Here is a 24,762-nt window from a genome sequence, read left to right as displayed (position 1 = left end):
ATTCACGGACTCATTTAATAAATCTTCATGAACAGTGTGATGTATGAAGGCATGTTCTAAGTTCTACAGATACAGTCAAGTATGGAACAATATTCCAGCCCTCATGGAACTCACATTCAAACAGGAAGAGCCATAAAACACAATGATATAAAGGAGTAAACACAGTATATCAGTTGGTATATGCTAAAATAAAACCAAAGCATGAACAGAGGTAAGGAATACTATTGAAAGGGTAGTTCAGACAAGACTGAGAAAAAAGTGGTATCTGAGAAAACTGAACGGGGTGAAGAAACAAGTCATGATGACACCTAGGGAAGAGTGTTCCACACAGAGGGAACAGCAAAATGGTTTGTGTAACTATAAGACTGAGCAACAGAGAACATAAAAGATAAGAAGGGTTCAGATCACAGGACACTGAGGTATACCGTATAGACGTGAAGCTTTTTTTACTCAGCATGGAATCAGAAGCCATTAAGCACTTACAAAAGAGGAATAAGACTGTAGCTTATAAAACTCTCATTCTAGCTGCTATGATGATAAACTTTAAGCAGGAACAAGGGTAGACTCTGGAGGCCTGTAGTGGAATACTATAACAATACAAGAAAGGTGAACACTATAATAACACAAGAAAGAGAAGTCTGTGGGATCAGAATGACAAATGTAAACTGGTGAGAAGTGGATCACCAGTTATATTAGCCAACACAACAGGATTTTCAGAACATGATGTGCATGTGAGAAAAGTCAGAGACAATGCAAAAAAACCTTTTCATTAAGGACCTGGAAGAGTTAATTGCCATTATGATAGGAAAGACTATAGTTGGAGCACAATGACTATTAAGTTATTAATCATTCAAATAATGAGGCTGAATAGGAGAATGGATAGACAAGTCTTCAGTTTAGGAGCAGGTTTAGAATGAGATATAAATATCAAAACAATTAGCATGTAGATACTATTTACTGCTGAGAAGTGGATAAGATTGCTAAAGAAGTGAGTGCAAATATACAGAAGTGGACCAAGGACAGTCTTGGGTGGGGCAGGGGGGTCCATTAAAAACTCCTGCAAATTTTGTAAAAGCAAGAATACTACTTCATCTGTGTACTTCATAGTTTGTCCCAAGTACAAAATAAAATACAGAAGGAGGGGCTTCTAAAAATAGGGACTCATTAAGCAAGGTGAATTTGTAATTATTTGTAGATCCATATAATAATCCTTTCCTTATTTCTGTATTCTCCCTCTTTTCTGTAACACTTATTGAGAATTAACAGGTTAAGGAATACAACTACACTAAGAAGTGTAGGGAATTCCAAGAAAAAGAGGATATGGCCATACCTGGGAGATACCAGAAAGGAATATATGGGCAGACAAAGCAACTGTGTAATACATTTCAAAAATTGCCAATTCCAAGTTATACACAAGACCTTTCAGGGACATATGATGTGTATTATCAAGGAAGAATGACCTGGATCAAAAAGGATTGCTAGGAAATTGCCAAGTGAAGAAAAATGTGTGAAAAAGTTCCATAGTAAATCTTAAGCCAAGAGATACAAAGCAGCATAACAGGTCAAAGGAGCTACATATGAATCCTTATGACTGGGGGAAGGTGAAGACTTTCTGTGCCAAACTAAGTAATTCTTCCTCTATTATGTAAATAATAAGACATTTTTTCAGAATCTTCATCAGTACTGTATTTAAGAAAATATCTCTGGCATAAATACAGAAAATCAATTTGGGATGAAGGGAGGACACCTGGAAATAGACAAGAATCTCAAGACAGAAGGAATCCACCTGAGAGTTGCTGATTGCCTAAGGTGAAGTAAAAACTTTTGGAATGGAGATATAGTATCTTTTTCTGAGACTGCGGTCTTTTAACCAAGCTCAAAAATAATGATTGTTACTTTTTTTAAGCTAACCATAAAGCCTTCTAGAATTTTTGTAATGTAGGTAATTTGGGGGTCTGATGTTTTTATTGCTCTGATGTTTTCTTCTAGTATGCTTCTCTACTTTGTAAAATACTTGAAAATACCAACATGAAAAGGATAGGTAAAAAAATAAAGAGTTTTAGTAAAGTAACTACAAAAAAGAAATATTTTATACAGTTCAGTGAACTGTTTATGTCAATGTTAGGAAAGACAAAGGCAACAACATTGGGGAAATAAGGATACAGTCAAACAGTAAAAATTGGGCTGGGGAGATAGTTCAGTCGGTAGCGTGCTTGCCTTGTAAGCACAAGGCCCTGGGTTCAATCCCCAGCACCAAAAACAAAAACAAAAACTTAGTAAAAATTGCATCTCCTGGCAATTGTCCTTCCAATACACATCCAGAACACTCAGCATAATAAAAACAGATTAATTACAGAGGATAGAAATATAAAATTTGAATTGTAAAGGTTGACAGATTTGGAATCAATTTGACTTACATTAACTACTTCATCTTTTAAGTAATACAATCAAAATACCTTTTTCAAAAAATACAAAGCAATATGAACAGAAAGCAAAGTCCTCAGAAGTAATTGTACTTTTTCACATTTTTACATAATTCTAAGGTTAAATAATGTAAGAAGATTCTATCAACTCTACTAAACATTCCTTTATTATTTACCCTGAATTTTCATTCTTAGTCTTAAAACCAAAGTTAAAAACCAGTGAAACTGGAGAAAAAATATTTACCCAAAGCTTATTTTTCAGATTTAATAATATGATACCTAAATAAGTTTCTTTCTTTTTGAGTTTTACATCATTTACAAAATAGACTGTATTTCTGGGTGTCCTTTTTTCAGAGCATGAAATACCTGAAGGTGAGATATTAAAAAGTTAAGGGAAAAAACAACTAATTTGGCTGAATATGCCAAACACAGTAATTCCAAAACAAGCAAGTTAATAAAATCAAAAAGGATGAAAAAAATTATGTAAGATTAACATATGTTAGCAAAAAAAAAGCAACACAATTCTAAGAACTGTATAGTATCCCAGACTTACAATTTTTAAAAACCTAATGAAGTCTAAAATTATGTAGAAGCACACTGTCCCCCTCCCCTTATTTTCTCTATTGTTGAAAGTAAGGATGGTATTGGGACACCTTAGGAAATGAACAGAGCTCAAATCACAGATATATACTAAGTTGTCAAGAGATGATACATGCATGTGAATACACAGGGCTAAATGTTTTCTTTAAAAGATAGGGCAAAGCTTAATTAGTTCTACAGAAAAACTGAAAGTGATAGCTACCAATACATCAATAGTTAATAAACCACAGACCTATTTAGAAATCTATCCAAAGAGATAGTATTGAAGAACTTTGTAATTTGCAATGTGAATAATAAAATGAGATTATTATGCTTTCCTTGTAGAAACAAAACTATCATATTTCTTCTCTTTGTCACACAGTAAAAGAAATTTGGAAACATTGTTCAAAATTGCATTTTCTCTATACATATTATGCTTCTCTATACATATTATGTTCCTATAGAACAATACTAGAGGATCTCTAGCATTTTACATTTCATATTACATTTCATAAATATATACACTCACTGTAATGAAAGGCACATAAATCTGCACAAATGATTAGAGGTAATAAAAGAAAAGGAATCATCATTTCCTACATATGTAAATGAGAACATTCATATAATGTTTCACATGTAATCTGATGAAATATCTAATTCTATATGAAAAAGTTTATTTTAATTAAGTATAAATGTTCCAAAATTTGAGGTTGCAATTTACTTAATGAAAAAAAAAAAAACTTCAAAAGCACTGAAATTCATTAATGTTCCATCCTGAGTCGGGAGAAACACCCTATCTAGAACACAAGTAAACGGAATTCAAATTACATCAGTTGATTTAAGAACTTATTTCCAAACTTATGTTCTACAATAAGTACAATGACTACATTGTTAGCACATTTGCAATAGAACCAATAAACAGTTGGTTAGCAAAAGTAAAATCAAAGATGATTTCTACAGGGATGACATAATATTATTAGGAAATATGACTTAGTCACAAAGAATCACGCAACTGAATATCTATTTTTCAGCAAAAGATAAAAATGAAAAATGCTTCACTGGTAGGGTAAAACCCATGATAATTCTGTTTAAAACAGGTAGCAATCTGGACCTTCATTCTAAAGCCTGTCATTGTGGATCCTATTTTCAAGGAATTCAATCTGATGTTAAAAGACATGTCATAACTTGAATTTCAGACTTTAGTGCTTCAGAAATATGTTTATATTCCTCATAAAGTAATTATGGCTATCTTAAGACAGAAAAGGCAAATGGCAGCAATACACTGGAAATATAATTGAAAAATGCAGTGGTCCAGAAGCACTTGTGGGATGATGTCTCTGAAAAGCTGCTCAAAGCTTCAGAGTTTGAAGTTAAATTTTTGATGTTGTCACTCTCAATCTATTGAATGGCTGACAGACAATCAAACCCGTCTGGCTGGCTGGCAGCTCATTTTGCTGGCAGGTGGCAAACAATTAGACACACCAATTTGTGCCTCCTGATGACATTAAAGCATGAAACTAAGTTGTATGCAGGGCCTAGTGATTTGTGTGAAAGCATTTCAAAAATAATACTCTTTGCCGTGGCAACTCATTTCAGACTGCCACCTCCCATTATGGCTTTGAGCAGTGAAGACGACAGACTTGAGTTACGTGCAGTGCAAGGCCGCTTCTGTTCAATCCGTCATCAGTGCCCCCTGAGACCTCAATCCCCTCCTTTCATCAATATCACCTCATCATTTACATTTGATAGTACTTGAGCTACTGCATATATTAACTACACTAGAGACTCTTTCCCTAAAAAGAATTGAAATATGCTTTGTGCTCTTCAATTTCATTTCTACTTATGCAACTTTAGAATAATGATTCCACTCCCATTGCACTTTGCACAAATGCTACCAAGAACAAATGGAGAGTTTTATTTTTATAAAGCAATATTCTCAAAAGTATAATAAATATTGAGTAGCTAGGAACATTGGCACTCAGGTGATTGCTTTAAGTTTTAAAGAAAAAAAATTCTTAATAATAATCCAAACTAAAACAAAAATATTTTACTTAGTCTTTATTCCACTGAATTCTCCTATGAAAATCAATAATTCTCTGTATTTATCAGTTTGTATTTTAATGCAATTTAAATATATAATTTAAGAAAGGATACAAAAATTATGACCCTATATTAAATTATTGTAGCTTTTATTTCTAGACATAGACTTACAGATATTCACAAGTACATACACCTAAAGATATATGCTTAAACAAACTCCAAACAGACATACAAAGAGATTCTGGGAATATAAACTACATATATGAAATAGGGGACCATCCATGTGAAATGGCCTAACGAACCTTCACTATATGAATGAACAAATGAATATAATGTTAAAACAATTAAAATTAATAGAAAAAATATTTGTCAATATTTTATTCCCACCATTTTTCACTTTTTAAAAACTTTGACAGAGTACATTTAGTCTTATATGACAATTATTTGCAAACATCTTACTTCCTTATCACTGAAATTAAAAATTATTTTATTCATCTTTATAGCCAACATGGTACTTACTGCCTTATAGATTTACACAACAAATTTTCAAGGGATAGATGTTTAAGAGTTCTTAGGCACAGTTTAAAATCACATTTGTATATGAAAAGGATAATTCATCCTAACTGAATGACTCTATTGCTACACCTCTACCCCTATACTATAAAAACTTACCTTCTCTCTTTAGAACAAAGAAATGTGGCTACTTAAGAGAAAACAATATTGAATACAAATTAATATTTTGACTACATATTTGACATTCTAGTTTGACATTCTAAGAAACATTTGATTTCTTCACACAATCTTGTCTCTCTAAAACTAAAAACGCCTGCATGTCAATCACCACACACCCCTACACACATATGTGAATTTTGGTATAAAATTTTGGTATAAAATTTTGGTATAACAATTGTTTCAAAAATCAATAATGATATAATTCGGATGGTAAACCAAAGCATTCTTTAGTTTATACATTGATATGTAAACATTATTTATAATACATGTCAATCTCAGTGGTCAAAGTTAAATACTACCAGTAGTAATTAGTTGAATACCTAAAATATTTTCCTGATGGTGCACATGTTTTTAAATAATTAGATATAGTATATATGCAGATTCTTTAGTTCTAAAATATTTTATTCTCTTTCTTTATACTGTTTTTTTGGAGTAGGGGAGGCTGCTGGGGATTAAACACAGACGCATTTTAACACTGAGGTGGACCCCAGCCCTTTATTTATTTTTTTTTTATTTTAAGATGGGGTCTCACTAAGTTGCTTAGGACCTTGCTAAGTTGCTAAAACTGGCCTGAAACTTGAGATTCTCCTACCTCAGCCTCCTGAGCCACTGGGAGTGTGCCACAGAGCCAGGCTTGAACTATCTTTTTATTGTATATACAGTGCAACAGAAAAAAGGACACATTGTTTCTAACAAATTCTTTTAGTGATATAATATTTAAATGCAGATTTATAGGCCACATTGTAAATGGTTTAGATATCTAAATGCCAAAAATGCCTTTCAAGAATATTTACTTTTCAATATATGCCACAAGATATGGCTTTTTCACTGATACTAAAAATCCTGTACAGAAGAATATTTCATATGATTTTTCTTTTTTCAATATAATTCCAATTAAAATTTGAACTTTACTACTTAGAGCAAGCTATTAATATCCAAGACTTATCACAATATTTTATAATACTACAATGGAATTCTAGAACCAGAAGAGATCTTGGAGAGATTTTGTCTATTCTCTCTCTCCCACTTCATACATAAATCGAGAGAAAAATGACTCCCCCATGGTGCCATGGTCCCTTGATGATGGATTGTAAGCAAAATCTGGGTTTTCCTATTTTGTATTCTATGTAATACTTATCATATCACTTTGAAACCCTTTTTCTGAATTCACGAAAATGTCCTATAAGATTCATCAGGTTGGTCTTTCTCTTTAATATTCTTTGTAATAGGAATCTATATTAATATAGTTTTTGAAGCCCTTCTACATTAAATAAAATTAACAGATTCTAATGTTCCTTCTACAAATAGAGTACTGTGAATAATAAATTCAATACCTACCTGTCAAAGGAATGAAACTGCATAGGAAGAATTGTTTGCGTCTCTCTCTTTAATGCTGGGTCTGGGTATGGGATAGGTTCAGGGCCACATTCTGCAATTTCAACTGGGGCAGCCACAAGACTTTTCAATATTTCCTTGACATTGATCCCTTTGGTCTGACTAATGCTAGATATGGATGGTGCAGGCTTCAACATTTCATTGGGATTTTCAGTTAAGCTCTCTTGTGATTTCTTCACCTCTGAAGACAAAGTGGATAAGAGTTCACTCATGGCATCAGGGCCTGGAGTTGTCTCTAATTCTGCCCCATTCAGGATGCTAGCCACTTGCTCCTCTCCAATTCCCGAATCCGTATGAGGAATTGAACTTTCTAGTTGAATATCTTCACCAGGGGTTGGTGTTTCTTTTTCCTTTATAGTGTCTGGAAATGCAGCAGGTGTTTCTGTAATGAAAGAATTTAATTTTAAAAGTTTCACAAATGAAAGCTTTGTGTTATTAATTAAATGTTTTTGCAGTGGAATAAAGAAAATGAAGTATAAGAAACAAAAAATTTGCACAATCATAATTGTGCAAATACCACAACTCTGTTACATCATCCATATACATCTGTTGTTTTGTTCAGCAAACATCAAAATAACCCTGATTCTTTCAAAAATCATATGAAATTTTTAAACTAATGCCTTTAACAACATCAGGAAATTGTTTTCACAACAATTTCTTGAAGCATCTTATTAATTATTACATGAATTTCCTTTTATCTTTCATTGTCAGGTGTCAATCATATTATTTTTAAGAAATATGACATTTTTCTACCTTTGGTATTTCAATAACCAATAACATAATGTCTGAAATATTTAAACACGTTTTTTTTAAATTACATATAAGTAACACAAAATTCCAAAAAAAAATGTAAAATGTGAACTAGTTCAAAAATAAATTAATTATAGAATAATGCTCAAGAACTTTGTATGTGCCTTTATAATGATATTCTTTTTGAATAAATATAAACTTTAATTTGCAAAAAATGAATCAGAAACATGTATATATCTGTAGATATGAAAATATAGATATCTTAAAAATATCAAATTCCTATCAAATCTAATTATATCAAAGTTTATAATATAAAGTTCTCCACATTACAAATCACCAGAATCTGCCTTAAAAATGATCTGATCTAGGTAAAGTGGATGTATGCAAGTCATCTTGAAGAAAATAAGATACCAAAAGAGACAATGTATAACTTATTTGCATTTCCTACATAATGTAGATAAATCATATGTTAGCTATTTATATTTCTTATATTTAAGTATGTCCTTTGTTAAATAAGAAAGGCAGACTAATGTATAAGATCTCTTCAAAATTTCAAATCTGTAGGTTCTATAAAACTTCTACTTTATTTTTGTTTTTATTTGTTTCTTTGTAAAAGAGTATTTGGACAAGAAATCAGGGGACTACCCAACAGGGTAACAGACAATTTCGAGTTCAGCAAGACACCCTGCAAACCTTTTGTGAGAGCCCTAGTGAGAATTCAGACAAATGCTATTTTGATGATACTATTGTTGGAAGGGATAAAAACGTGTTGAAAGTTTTATACCCACATACTAAGGAACTGAAGATAATGTGTTGGGACTTCTTTAGAAACAGGCTCGAATCTTTGGCCCTGTGGCTTAGACAGTTTTGTTAATCTCTTGAATGTAGATTAGTGGCATAAATTTCAAATTTACTGAAGCTGTGAATTTATTAGTTTTTCCAGATTAATTTGAGAACAAATCTGCCAAGTTTCAAAAGCAAGAAGACTTTTATTTCCCTGATCTTTTGATCTGAATGATACTACAGAGTGATTGGTTTAGGATAAAATAAAATCTTCATTTTATTTAATCTATCCACTGCCCAATTCTCATTTCAATTGACTAAAAACACACATCTCTCAAAATAGACTGTTACGTTGCAGCTTTCCTTATATTTATTAAATAGGTTTCAGTTTTGTTTATTTGCTTTTTAGTTTGATCAATGGCAAGAAGAAAAGATTAATCTGGGAAATACGGTAATAATATTCAAAGACTGAATAATCAAAGTGAAGAAGAGAGTAGATGGATTCTTTATGGTGTCGAATATTAAAAATTAAAATTATTGCAATGAAGTTTTAAAGACAATTTTAACAACACTTGGCAAAGCACTAGAGAACAGAACAGATAAGAGGTAAAGATAATAAATTGTGACTTTTTAAAATGAAACCTTATGAGAGAAGATTAAAATTTGAAATAATAACATTAGGAATAAGGAAGGAGGAAGAGGAAAAGAGAATTCCTATAATATATAACTTAAGATAAAATGGTAATATGCCACTGAGAAAAGAGGATAAATAGGAGGAATGTTTAGGGGAAAAATTAATTATATTTTGAACCAGTCAGTCTGCAGAATCTCAGATATGTATATCTGTAAGCCAAGAGAAAAATAGTCATACACTTTAGAATCAAACCAAGGTGACAGTAGACACTTTGGAAGTTGATGAAATAACTGAAGAATATAGAATGAAAAGATAATATGTCTGAGGTGTTTTGTTCCACTACTAGTTACCTGAATTTATTTTGATGCACCTTTACACACACAGACTGCACATTTTTGAGAAAAAAACTGTGTAAAAATACTGAAAGAGCTGAACATCAGTGGTAACATTTTCTATGACAACGGGACAGAGAATGGAAGGGTAGAGATATAATAACTCTAATTAGAAAAATAACAAAAAGACAGTGTCATGGTTCTAGGATGGGCTAACCTTTCTTACAGTATTTAATTATCAAAAGGTATAAGGCATATAATTTTGTCTAGTTCTTAGTCAATTTAGCTGATTTATAGATTTGATCTAGAGTTTTGGCTTTACACTAACATGATCTCTAAAGATTTTTATTTATGGTGTGTTTTACATTACAAGCTACACAAAAACTTTAAACTTTTCAAGTCAGGTTAGACTGAAATATAAGTATTTCACTAGTAAAATATATCAGAAAATAGAATCTTTGATTTGGTGTTCACAAGCTACCACATCCAAAGTTTTTGCCACCAATTATACAATTTTTTGCTTATCTGCTCAACTAATTGACTCTCAAAGAGCATTAAAATCTATAACATACTAATGAGATATTTGGAATTGCAATATAAACATTGGTCTCTCAATTGTAAAAACAATTGAAAGTTTACTAACACATTATTTACCATCATCCTACATACAAAACACTTACAAAATATTAAAATGAATAACAAATACACCATTATGGTAACTTTACATCCATGATAATTTTGTTGAAATAGTCACAAAATTCAAAACTTGAACCTTAATGGGCTAATATTTAATATTAGAATGTTTTCAAATAGTCAATCAAAATATTTACACAGCACCAAAAACTCTTTTAATTTTATTTTTATTGAAACAATGATTTTTGAAAAGCAGTTATTTTTATATTTCAATAAAGATTCTATCAAATAAATATGTTTTGTAAAGCACACCCTCTGTGTTCCATGTAAATAAATAAAAAAGTCAGTGGAAAATGTTATAATAGTAACTGCAAACAAAAAAGATAAGTAGTCAAGAAGCCCACCTTAATTTCTAATTATGTATTGACAGCATTTACAGTGCAAGCTCTTACCTGATACCATAAATTTCAGCTTAGATAACTTACCTTTCCAGAATGCATCCCTGTGACACTAAACAAGTGAGTTTAATAGAAAGTTTGGCATAAGCAGAGAAAGAATAAGTGATTACACCTGTGCAGGTGATATTAATGCCAGTGGGCTTGTAATTTTAATAGTTCTCACTGGTTTTTGTAGCAATAGCCCATGTCAGAAACATTACCAGCCTGAGTGATCTTAACTTTGTCAGAACCAGGAACTTGAATGACAGATGCCTTTTTTTCTTGGGTATTTCATTGAATCTAATGAATTCATCTAATACATTTTGGAAGAAAATATATGGGGTTAAGTTTAGCAAGTGGTATGATGTTTACATGCTAACCTCATTTATTACATTCTTTCATCCAAAATTTCTGTTCTACAGTGATTTATAAAGTGTTTCAATATGTTTTACATATTAAAGTACTAACTTGCTGATTTCCAAACTCTCTAAATAAGGAAAAACATGAAAGAAATTTGCAGCTGCTTATTAGCACAACATTAAAAATTGTAATTAGTATTTGCTCAAGTGGTAATATTAAAAAAACTGAATCACATTAATTTAAAATAAAACAAAGTTCATGTATGTAACTAAATTGTACATTTTATTTACATTAAATCCTTAAATGCAAGATTAAAGTTCATTTTATAAACACACAAAAAGACTACCATGTATTATTTGTAATATTTACATAAAGGTTCTTTTGCTTCCTTTATTAAATGTATGAAAAAATACAACTTCAGAAATTCAATATTACTGAAATATAAACCCAAAACAGATAAAATGGTAATTGAGAAGATGTAATTAAGAAACAACAATAAAAAGTCTACCAACTCATGTTTTGACTATACTCTATGCAGGTGTGGGTCTCTTTGAGTTTACCACTTTAGAAGTACTCTGAATTCTTTGGATGTACATATTAATAATTTTTATAATTGGGGGATTTTTGATGTCAATAATTTTCAAATAGTCTTTCTTGTCCCTATCTTTGTTTCTTTTCCTCAAGTACTTGCAGTATGTGTATGTTTGTTCATTTATTGGTGTCTCAAATTTGTGAAACACATTTTTTTTAATTTATTCCATCCCTCAGACCAGGATAACTAAAACTAACCTATCTTCAGATATGCTGATCCTTTTTTCTACCAACTCAAAATTACTGCCTAATTCCTCTAGTAAATTTTTCATTTACTTTAATTTCGACTATAGGATTCCTATTTTGTTCTTAATTTTTTAAATTTCTATCTCATTTTTTATATTCTCTATTTAGTGAGACAGCATCCTCATACTTTCAAGTTTTCAGAAAAGCTTTCCTTTAATTATTTGGACATAATCTGTAATAATTGGTTTAAGTGTCTGCCACCGCAGGGGTATTTTCCATCAACTATACCCTCCTTTCCATGTCACCCTTATATTGACTATACTTTCCTATTTCTATGCTTGATTTACAATTCTTTTGTTGTTGTGGACATTTTAAATAATATAATGTGGCAATCCTGCAAATCAGACACCTCCCTCTTATTGTTTATTGGCTTTCCTGAACTAATTATGTAAAAATCTTTTCTATCACCTGAAGCCATACATCTCTGCTCCATTCCCCTGGTGGTCAGCTAATGATTTGACAGACATTGCCTTAAACGTACTAGACCAATCTCCCACTCTATGCTAGAGGCTCCCAGTGGGAGGAGGCATGCTTACAATGCTCCTACAGTTTAAAACAGCCTTAGATTGTACTTCTGTTTGTTCAGGGCCTCAAGATCAGCAAAGATGAGGGATTAGGGCCTTCTTAGGTCTTTCCTAGGCTGAGTACACTCCCAGGAATATGGTATCTCCTTCTAAGACTTACTAAGATGAGAGGCAAGATTCTTTACCTCAGTTGACACTATCACTTGAGGTAGTAATAATGTTAAGAAAATGACTGATGATTTTTCCAACAAATGTCTGAGAGCTAGGGTTTTTAACCACCAAGCAAACTCTGGATCAGGACAAATAATAACAAACCTAGTAAATGAAGTTATTCAGGGAGCTTCTCTCAAACAGTTTAATGTTCCAGGGATGGAACTTTCCAAGGAACTCCAAATTGGTCTATTCCTTTTCAGTTTCTGCTAGCTGTTAAGTTTTCACAGCTACTATGGTTGTCTGACTTTGGTTTTCAAGATACCACACAGTTAAGGAGAGTGAACAGCAGTATGGTAAGTTAAGTCACTACAAAGCTTGTTGATCTTGGAAGGGTTGTGCAGGTTTTCTAGAATCAACATTGTTTGGATTGTTGTTAAGAATTTGGTTACTTTCCAGAGAACTGTAACAGTTGATTTTGAAAGTTTCTGCCAGTTATTTTTGGAGAAGTATTACTTTTGTGGTTCCTATTTCACTTATTCCTGTAAGTCTTACCTCCAAATTAAGCAAATTTTAATGTAGTTTCAATTTTCACATTTTGAATAAATTATCAGTAAAGACTTATATAAAATATTCATACATAAATATTTTCTTTTTCTCTTGCCCTAGCCTGTGTGAACCTCATCTTTTCAAAGAATAAAATCCACAACTCCTTCAGAAATATACCATGCATTTCAGAACATAATATGGAGGAAACCATTAATTCTGATCATAAAATGTCAACATATGGTCCTAGGACTTTTCTTGAATTGCAGACAAAGATATAAAACCAAATACAGTATAACTCTAATGGTATCAGTTTGATAAGCCACAATTTGGCAATATAATGGTTAGGACTATGTTTTGAAATTCAGACAACTTGAATTTCACTCAAGACTTATTATCATTTATTAGCTTTGTGACATACAATGAATCATTGAACTTTCCTCAGCCTTATTCCTTTATCTGTAAAATGGGAATATAATCATAGAGGCAATTATAATGATAATTCAAGAAAATTCAAGTATGAATAGTGTATAGCATTAAGTCTCACTATAAATTTTTGTACTTGCTGCTGCCATCAGTTTTAATGATTATCATCATTGTCATCATTACAAATATCAGCATATCCTATCATAAAATAAAGAGCCAAGTAATTCATCAGTTATTCCTTCATCTATAATCCCTTTCTCTCTCTCGCCTAGCACTGGTCCCTTTATCTACAGACCACCATCTTCTATTGAAAAATAGTAAGTCCTCATTCACAAGTCTGCTTAATGTTTCCAGCCCTCAATGTACTCTGGATATTTCTCACCCCCCACCTTTTTTTCTTTTTGAGGAATCATAATATAGGGCTATGGGACTTATAGGACTGCAAGATAATAATTTTTTATCATTAAATCTGTGATAACTTTGACAAAGCAATAGAAAACTAATACAACACTCTACATGTTTTAAAACCAGATCCTTCATGATTTGGTTACATGATTTGGTTCTTGCCTACCTAACTAACTCATGGAATGCATCTCTTTCCTTTATTATATTCTGCCAACATGTTCCCAAAATGCGCCAATAAATGTTTCTGAACCAGTGGCTCTTTTCAGGAATTTGCTTCCACTCACTGTCCCCATTCTAACTGAATTCATCCTTTGGTTCTCAGCATAAATGTCAACTCTATGAGAGGCATTCTCAACTACCGAACTACATTATATTTCTTATTTTATACTTTCTTACAATAACCTAAAAATTTATTACTTAGGATATAGTATGCTATTCAAATACATATTTAAATGTGTCATTTATAAAAGTGTATCTCCCTTACTAGACTATTAGCTTTGTGGGAATACAGACATTTTGTTCACTATTACCTATTCTTAGTACCTAGCATGTAGCAGGAAACCATTAATTTATTCAGAAGACATAAACTGAAGGAATTATTGTTAACTGAATTGAAAGTCAACATAGTATTTTAATTTTACTAATAATGAAAACATATAATATTTTAAGTATTTAAAGTTTTAAAAAAATAATTGCTAGGAAAAAGTGATATGATTTTTAGCCTTTAAATAACTGAAATATATGGTATATACAATATCAGTACTCAATAAGAGTTGCACAAAATTTTACTGGTAATAATGTACTAAAGTACTTATAAATTGTATCCACAGAATGGATTATTATTTACAACTTAAAAATTATTCTAAAAACAAGAGATTAAAAATTTGCAATGCTAATAAACTTCATATAAATAAACAATTTATTAAATATTAATTGTATTTCAAATTATACAATAAAATTTGGTGGTTAAAAAGTTTGTATTTAAAATACTGATATATCCTTATTTCCTTAAGAAACAATTATAAAAGAAAAAGTATTAGAAAAAGGTTTATGAACATTTTTATGCTATATATAGCGTACATTATTTACATTCTCACCCTTCAATAGTCTCCCCAGTTTGGCATATTATGACATATTTTCGTTTTGATAATTAATCTACTTTACTTTTTTTTTCTTGTTCCTATTGTACCTTACCTTCTTGTTGTTAGTTATATACTTGAGTTTCTTCTACATTTTCCCATTACTGTTATACATTCTTTTAATTGATATGTGAAAGCTCTGTACTCATTAAGCCTGTTAACTTTTGACATGTAAATATAACATTTTTCCCATTTGCATTTGCCTTTTAATTTTATTAATTTAGCCATGTAATGCCTTACATAAAGCCACATAGATATGTAAAACTTTTAGTCATATCTTTTACTTAACAGTTTCAGCCTTTGGTTTTAATGATTTAAAATGGCATTTCCAATAATACATAAGTATTAATTTTAATTTTCTATAATTATGTTCACAGTTTCAGTCTTACCTTTAAATTTTACCACATAGAATTTACATCATGCAATATATAACAATATATTAATTCTTTTTACAAACGGTTATGGCACTTGGTAATCCTTTACCAAATGATACTGCCTCTTCCATTTGATCAGAAAAGCTACATTTATAATATATGGAATGCTTACATATTACCATATGGAATGCTGCAGTCTATTTTTTTTACTTCCTATGCCATATGTCTATTCTTATATCAGTACATTATCTTAATTGTTTTATTTCTTAATTCATTTAAATTCTTTTTATAAATTAGATCTATTCATATTTCCTACAGATCATAAAATAATACTATATATTTATTTGTAATTTCATCTAAATATTAACGTTCTTATTTAACTAACAAAAAGCTTTTATATATTCCAGGACTTAGTTACAGTTAAGTTCCATGTCTCCATTTTAGCATGGTTATTAACTAAACATATTTTCAGGCTACCATGAATACTCACCTTTACAAAAATTGCTTAGTTCTCCCACTAGCTTAATCACTTACTTGAGAGATATTTTATTATAATTGCTTCTAAGCACCATGCAAGGATTAGAGATACAATGGTTTAAAGAGAGAGGTTCTATTCAACATAGTACTGAAGTCCCAGCTGGAGCAATTAGGCAAAAAAAAAAAAAAAAGAGAGAAACAAAAGGCATCCAAGTTGGAAAGGAAGAAGTTAAATTATCTCTGATTACAGATGGCTTGTTTGGATATATAAAAAACACAAAAGCACCTATGCCATATAACAGCTTTATCACAAGAGAGAAATCCATCACATCCACCATCCCAGGAATTTTGTAGAGTGTGTACAAGAAAAATCTTTGGACCATCACAGATTTCTGCCTATTACACAGCCACTAAAGTCTTGTTAATAGTATTCACAGAAATTATCATTTGAAAGATATTCACATTTTTCATCTTTAAAATTTCAATTTGGTTCTTTTACTTTGTCTTTTAGTTCTACCCTCATTATGCTCACTTATCCTTTTAAATTGAAAAACATCCTGAACATATGTATAAGGGCTATTTTAATGTCCTTCTCTGATAATCTACCATTTCTGTTGTTTCTGAATCTGCTCCCATTTGTTGAATTTTTTTTTCTGTTTATGTACCCCTTTTTCCAACCTCTTTACATTGCTTAGTAATATTTTCTTGGATGCGTAGTATTTAATTTATGTTTTCTGGTGAAGAATTGTTTGCATTTCTTTAAAGAGTACAGGAATTTTGGTCTGACTGGAAGCTAAATAACTTATAGATCAGTGTGATGTTTTAAGTCTTGTTTTTAAGCTTTTTTCTAGTGAGTCTACAGTAGCCTTCATTGTAGGCTAATTTAAGTTACACTATGGTGTGACTCTTCTGCAATATATAGTATATTCCACCATTGTGTATATTAATGTACATAAAATTAGGTAACCTCAATTTGCAGATGATACTTAAAGAAATATAATGGAATACAAGTACAAATACTACATCACTTTGTTCTCAATTGCCAGGCATAAATAAAACATATTGTATCTTCATGAAACCTGAGGCATATACTTATTTATAAACAATGACATCAGGAATATTTATTTTATAACCACTCATGAAATAAGAATACCAAACAGGTCAGGAGATGAGGTCAATATTACCTTTGTAAAATGAGTGGGCAAAGCTCTGCTCAGGAATTAACTTGGCAAGGAATCCATGGTTCAAACTTGGATGAGGGATAGATGGTATGACCACAACTGTGGAGAAAATCATGGAATCAAATTTGAGGAAGCATGTAACAACCTGGAACATGGTCCACTGAAGATCCATGACAATTCTATATTACTGCAACATGAAAACAGTACTGGCAATAAAGAATGTACCTCTGAAGAGAAGAAAGAGGTTAAGAGAGTCATATACTCACTATGAGCAATTTCAGCAACACACATAGAGACATACAAATACACAAGAAAATCAGAACCAGAAGGTTCAGTATACTATCACTCATTTTATACAGCTATAACAGATATGAACACATTAAAAAATAAAGAAAAATGTTAAGATGATAAAGTTTTAGTGTCTTAAATTGTGAAAAGACATAAACTAGAATGGGATGATGATGTTCAACTGGTAGAATAAAATTAAAAGTAAAACTATATTACAATGAAATCATCTCATGTTTATATGTCAAAAGTAAACATAACATACAAAAGCAAAATAGTATGACTAAAATATAATCCTTATCTCCACAACAGCAATGAAAGATAAATAAGATCTGATATGCTTATGGAAAACAAGATGCAGAGATTTGACCACTGATTTCTACTTACTTTATAAAAATATCCTTTTAATTTATAGATCATATGTAATTATTAAGGAAAGGCAATTTCAACTAAAAATGAATCCCATGACACATGAAACAACTACTGAGTTATCAAGGTTACACTGCAAACAACAGAGAAATAACCTTGATATAAATACCTGGTGGGAAATGCAAATAACTGAAAGAACCCCATAGAATTAAAATATTAGTTGTCAGAAAATGTGGTTATTGTTTTCAAGCAGAGTAGGTAAAGCTGATAATGTAAGAACTTCTGTAAAATGAGTGTGTTCTGGAAATGATCAAGACAACATAACCCAAGATGGTTCATTATTGTCTATGATGTTCTCTCTCCACAAATCTTTGATTTTATTTTTTTTTTATTTTTTTTTTGGTTTTATTTTTTTTATTATTTTTTTATTTTTTTACATTTACATAGGGTAATGATGTTTATTTTATTTTTCCCCTCCCCCCACCCCTCCCACCCCTCTTTTCCCTCTACACAGTCCTTCTTTCCTTCATTCTTGCCACTGTCCTTAGCCTAACTCTAAACCTAACCCTAAACCTAATGCTAGCCCCTCCCACCCCCCATTATATGTCCTCACCCGCTTATCAGCGAGATCATTCGACCTTTAGTTTTTTGAGATTGGCTTATCTCACTTAGCATGATATTCTCCAATTTCGACCATTTGCCTGCAAATGCCATAATTTTATCATTCTTCATTGCGGAGTAATATTCCATTGTATAAATATGCCACAGTTTCAAAGTGGCCTCAACTAAAATCTTTGATTTTAGTTGAGGCCACTTTGTAAAAATTTTGTACAACCAGGTTGTACAAAATTTAAAATATATGTTTGCATATTATGAATGACAGACTATTTAGATACTAAAATAACTGTATACAGCAAGAAGAAAACAAGATAGAGAAGGAAAGGAGTGAGGGAAGTTATTTTTGGAGTTTGGCTATAAAGATTTATATTTTGGCTTATTCTTGGTCTTGAACAACTCTATAAGGACCTCTTATTTTTGTGTTTCTAAAAATTAAAGAAGAAATGTTTTTAAAAGTCTGAGTCACATGCATATTAAATAGTGTTATAACTAAGTGATTTTATTATTAATAAATGGGAAACAGCAGAGCCAAAACTGCACTGATAAATACAGTAAATATTACAAAAATATCATTCATACATTTTATGGAATTAAAATATTAAATTGGCATTTATATGCCAATCATATATAATTATTTAAGATGATTATGAATAAGTCCAGTTCAAATATGGATGTAAAAGTGAAAAAAAAAAAGAGAAATAAATAATGGTGAAAAATAAAACAAAAAAATATTAAGTACCTGTACTTGTTGGTGAATTTATTTCTTGTCTGATGTTTCTACCTGGTTGGCTTCCAGTTCTTGCAGTCTCTCTCTGGGGTTCTAATATGTCACGATACTTAGATACCATCAGAACCGAAATGAAGTAAACAACAGCCAGAGCTAAGAACTGTGCCTGCTTACTGTCATCCTGTGTAGAATGAAAAGGCAGTTGGACACTCAAAATTGTATATTAAAATATAAGCAACTATTACTATTTTATTTTCTTTATGGAGACAAATGATACTTAATTTAAATTAAAACCTGCTAAGCATATATTGTTATTTATTATCAATTAAACATAAAGATAAAATTCCAAAGATGTATCACCTGAGTTATAGGTTAAAATGTAATCTTAAAAAACTAAAATGTTGAAATTTTGTTACATATGACATAATTTTATCCTTTGATCTCTTTACCATTTTTATTTATAGTATTTCATATATACTATTTGTAATATAGTATATATGTTTATAAAATATGCAGGTGGCACAAAATTGAAAGGAATAATTTAATATCCAGAATTTTAAAAAATCAAGAGTTTTATATATAACTGAATTAAATTAACAAGATAAAATTACAGGTGAAACATATATAAAATTTTAATACACTAGGACCTCAGCAAGAAAATATATTGAGTACATACTGGGGGAAATATAAACAATAAGAGAGCCTAAAACATGAATTTTATACAAGTTTGATATGAATTAGAATGGTGACATGGTAGCTTTAAAAAAAAGCAAATTCTTCAATCTTTGCATTAAATGATAAAAAGTAATAATCCAATTATTCTGCACATGAAAAATGACCTCTGAAACACCACAAATATTTGAAGCTCCTCATTTCAAAACCTCAATGGTAAAAGGGAATTTTTCCAGAGGAGAACAGCAAAGTGACAGAGTGTTAAAAAAAATGGGTCACGTTAGTTAAGGAGATAAGTTTTAAAAAGCAGACTTCAGTCTAGTAAAAAAGATAATTTCGTAATGGGTTTTCTTTCCAAAATTATAAAAAGACTGCATGTAACCTTGAGAGCACTATTCAAAAAGCTTAGATAACCATCTTTTGGGGAATTATGGTTGGAAGGGTAATTTATATGACCTCTAGTACCACTTACCATTAGACTTGTATCTAAAGAATCAAATGCAAATGCTTATAAAATCTTCTGTATAAACCAAGTAAAAGTGATACTTGCAAAACCAAATTTTTAAGTAGAAACCATGGTCCACAGATAACAGGTAAAAAAAAGACAAGAAAAACAAGCATGCAATCATTTCTACTAACATCATTAATGGGTATTTTAGATTTGTTACTTCATTTAAGCACAGCAAACAAGATTCAGAATTTATGTGCATTTATCAGAAAAGAAAGTAAACAAGAAATAGTTATTAATGGTTTGATGTTGCAAAACAATTAGCACAACTAATGAAGAAATTGACCAAAATTGATAAAATGTGTTCTAAAATAGTATGACTGAGGGTTTTAAATGCTACAGGTGAAAAACAGCTTTTCTAGAGATGCAGTTTCTTAAGAAGTGTTTAAAATGTGTTTTTCTTGCATTACAGTGCTGATGGGATAAACACAGAAGGAACAAAATCAAACACGTAAGCAGTAGTTACTACAAAGGAAAATGAAATGCAATCAAGCTAATAAAAGATACCATCAAGAAGGATTTCCTACACAGCTCAACCTCTGATAGATGTTATTTTGCACAGACGTCTATTTCCACAACAGGAAACAGCACCAGGCATTCAACAAATATGTGTGGAATGAATGAATGAATGAATTTCAACAGTGAAGTTGTAGAGCTGTAAATAAAAGAAACTGAACCATGGTAGCAGTCAACCTAAAACTCTCTCAGGGTAGTAAGACCTTTTTTTTTTTTTTTTTTTTTTTTTAAATTCAGGTCTTTAGGCCAATTGTGCTGGTTATTTGAACTTCTGTCTTTGAAAATGAAGCCTAATAAACACAGAAGCTAAACATCAGGAGAATGACTAAATTTTTATAGAGATTTGTTCACTAGCTTAGGTATTTTTATTAAGACAAGAACTCTTATGTTTTTTTTCCTTCTGCTTTAATAAACAAATCTCTTTTGATCAGTCAGGGTGGCCCACACCTGTATTCCCAGTGACTCTGGAAGTTGAGGTAGGAGAATTTTAAGTTTGAGGGCCTCCTCTGCAACTTGAGTCTGGGCAACTTGGTGAGACCCTGTCTCAAAACTTTTTTATACCATGCCTCTTTTACAGTTTTCTTTCTTGTTGCATTCAAGTTTTATGGTCTTTCAGTGCTGAATAATACTCTAGTCATATACCAGTTGGCTGGCATGTGGTTTATTTCTAGATGTGGGCTATTTTGAATAAGGCTGCCAGGTACATGGTATGCAAGTTTTTTGTGCAAAGGTATGTTTCATTTCTTTTGGGTGTTTTCCTAAGAATGAAAATTTTAGGTCATATAATGATTATACATACAACCTGTTGAGGAACTCTCAAACTGTTTACTCACGTGGAAGCCCTATTTATGTTCCTGCTGGCAATGTTTAAGAGTTCCAATTTCTGTATATCATTGCTATCACTCATTATTTTCTGTCTGTTATGATTCTGGAATGTGTTGTGGTATCTCACTGTGGTTTTGGTTTGCCTTTTTTTTTTTTATTAAAAGAGAAATATATTGTTCTATGATTGATAGAATTATCATTTAAAAAATGTTCTTTTCAGTTCTACATAACAGAAACTATTTTGATATATTTCTACAAATATGGAATATATCTTATTATAATTAGGATCCCAGTCTTGTGGATGTCTACTATGTTGAGATTCACTGTGGTATATTCACAAATGTACACAGGAATGTGATGTCAGATTTTTCCATGGTCTTTCCCATTCCCAGCCCCCCAACTTCCTTTCATTTCCCTTTATCTAATCCAATGAACTTCTACCCTCCCACCCCTGCTTGTTGTGGGTTAACATCCACATATCAGAGAGAACATTCCACCTTCGTTTCTTTGGGATTGGCTTATTTCACTTAGCATGATAGTCTCCAGATCCATTCATTTACCAGCGAATGTCATAAAGTCATTCTACTTTATGGCTAAGTAATATTCCATTGTATATATAAACCACGTTTTCTTTATATATTCATACACTGATGGCATCTGAGTTGGTTCCATAGCTTAGCTACTGTGAATTGTGCTGCTATGAACATTGATGTGGCTGTGTCACAGCAGTATGCTGATTTTAATTCCTTTGGATATATTCCAAGGAAGATAACTGGGTCAAATGGTGGCGCCATTCCTAGTTTTCTGAGGAATCTCCATGCTGCTTTCCAGAGTGGTCACACCAATTTGCACTCCCACCAGCAATGTTTCAGTGTACCCTTTTCCCCACATCCTCTCCAACATTTTTTGTTACTTATATTCTTGATAATTGCCATTCTGAAGGAGTGAAATGAAATCTCAGTAGATTTTTAATTTGCATTTCTGTAATTCCTCAGGTGTTTAATATTTTTTCATATTTTTGCTGACCAATCATATTTCTTCTTTTGAGAAGTGACTGTTTTCTTCCTTTGCCCATTTATTGACTGGGTTATTTCTTTTTTGGTGTTAAGCTTTTTGAGTTTTTTTGTACATTCATGGTGCGGATGGCAAAGATTTTTCCCCATTCCGTAGTCTCTCTCTTCACACTCTTGATTGTTTCTTTTGCTATGAAGAAACTTTTAGTTTGATACTATCCCATTTATTGTTTTTTTTTTTTTTTTTTAATTTTATTTCTTACACTTTAGGAGTCTTATTAAGGAAGTTGGTTCCTAAGCCAACATGTTGAAGTGTTGGGCCTACATTTTCTTCTAGTAGTTACAGGGTTTTTGATCTAATATCTAGGTTGATCCACTTTGAACTGAATTTTGTACAGGGTGAAAAACAGAGGAGATAAATTTCATTCTACTACGTAGGAATTTCTAGTTTTCCCAGCACCATTTGTTTTAAGAGGCTATCTTTTCTCCGATGTATGTTTTCAGTGCCTTTGTCTAGTAAGAGACAACTGTATTTATGTGGGTTTGTCTTTGTGTCTTTTTTCTATTCCATTGGTCTTCATACCTGTTTTGGTGCCAATACCATGCTGTTTTTGTTACTATACTTCTGTAGTATAATTTAAGGTCAGTATTGTGAATGCCTCCAGTTTCACTTTTTCTCACTAAGGATTGTTTTGGCTATTCCAGGCCTGTTATTTTTTCAAATACATTTCATGACTGCTTTTTCTATTTATGTGAAAAATGTCATTGGAATTTTGAGGGGATTATGCATTAAATCTGCATAGCACTTTTGGTAGTATGGCAATTTTGACGATATTAATTCTGCCTACCCAAGAACAGAAAAGATCTTTTCTTTTTCTAAGGTCTTCTTCAATTTATTTCTTTAGTGTTTGTTTAGTCAGCTTTTTTACTGCTTCAAGTAAAAGTCCTGACCAGCACAATTGTAAAGGAGGAAAAGTTTATTTGGGGGCTCACTATTTCAGAGGTCTCAATCCATAGACAGCAGACTCCATTCCTCGGGGCTCAAGGAGAGACCTAACAGGATGGCAGAAGAGTATGGCAGAGGGAAACAGCTCACAAGATGATCAAGAAGCAGAGAGAGAGAGAGAGAGATCTCTCCACTTGCCAAATAAAATTACATACCCAAAGTCATGCCCCCAATGCCCCACCTCCTCCAGCCACACTCCACCTACCTTCAGTTACCACTCAATTAATTGCATCAAGACAATTAATTCACTGATGGGTTAGGGGTCTGGTAACCCAATCGTTTCTTTTCTGAACCTTCTTGCACTGTCTCATGTGTGAGCTTTTGGAGGACACCTCACATTCAAACCATAACAGTGTTCTATAGTTTTCATTGTATAGGTCTTTCATTTCTTTTGTTAGACTGATTCCCAAGTTGTGTGTTGTGTGTTTATTTTAGGCTACTATGAATGAGAAAGTTTTCTTAATTTCTCTTTCAGTTGAGTCATCACTGGTGTATAGGTTTGGCTTTATTAATAGCTAAATAGTGTTGAACATCTTTTTAAGTGCTTTTAGTCATTTGTATAGTTTTTGTAGAGAAATGTTTAATTGTATATTTTTCCTGCTTTTAATTGGGTTTTCTCCTTAATATTCAAGTGGTAAGTTATTTATCACATATTCTGGAAACAAATCTTTTTTTAGACACCAGATTTGATAGTATTTTCTCCTACTCTGTGAGTTGGCTTTTCACTTTAATAATGACAAAGGTTTCAGAGGTTAAAAAGCTTTTAATTCTAATGAAATCTAACATGTACTCAATGTTACTAATATATAATTATAGTTTATTTTTATATATTACATTCATGGGAATTGAGTTCTCAATGACAGTATCTTCTAACTTTTTTTTTAACAAAAATGACCACTAGTTTTGACAGTTTTTCCTTTAGTCTTAGAATAAAAAATGTTTGAAAAAGAATTTTTAACTGAGATTAAATTTACAATGAAATGTTAAATATAGACTTTTATGAGTTTTTATAACTATAAATATTTATGTAACTATCACCCATGCCAATTCAATGACAGGGTTTTGA

At 31.5% G+C, this 24,762-nt stretch overlaps 1 protein-coding gene across 7 annotated transcripts in view; it reads right to left on the bottom strand.

Annotated features, from left to right (window-relative positions):
* Positions 1 to 24,762, bottom strand: part of Nbea (neurobeachin) — a 628,163-nt gene that overhangs the window by 391,914 nt on the left and 211,487 nt on the right. For all 7 annotated transcript variants that reach the window (XM_047553976.1, XM_047553978.1, XM_047553977.1 and 4 more), the window contains 3 exons: positions 19,169 to 19,337; positions 17,161 to 17,256; positions 7,113 to 7,551 (listed from right to left, as the gene is read on the bottom strand). In XM_047553976.1, the coding sequence (XP_047409932.1) occupies positions 7,113 to 7,551; positions 17,161 to 17,256; positions 19,169 to 19,337 (704 nt within the window). The remainder of the gene's footprint in view (positions 1 to 7,112; positions 7,552 to 17,160; positions 17,257 to 19,168; positions 19,338 to 24,762) is intronic.

The sequence above is a fragment of the Sciurus carolinensis genome, chromosome 5 (assembly GCF_902686445.1).
Source record: "Sciurus carolinensis chromosome 5, mSciCar1.2, whole genome shotgun sequence".
Lineage (NCBI taxonomy): Eukaryota > Metazoa > Chordata > Mammalia > Rodentia > Sciuridae > Sciurus > Sciurus carolinensis.
The sequence above is the reverse complement of the archived record's forward strand: the minus strand, read 5'-3'. Positions and strand labels throughout refer to the sequence as shown.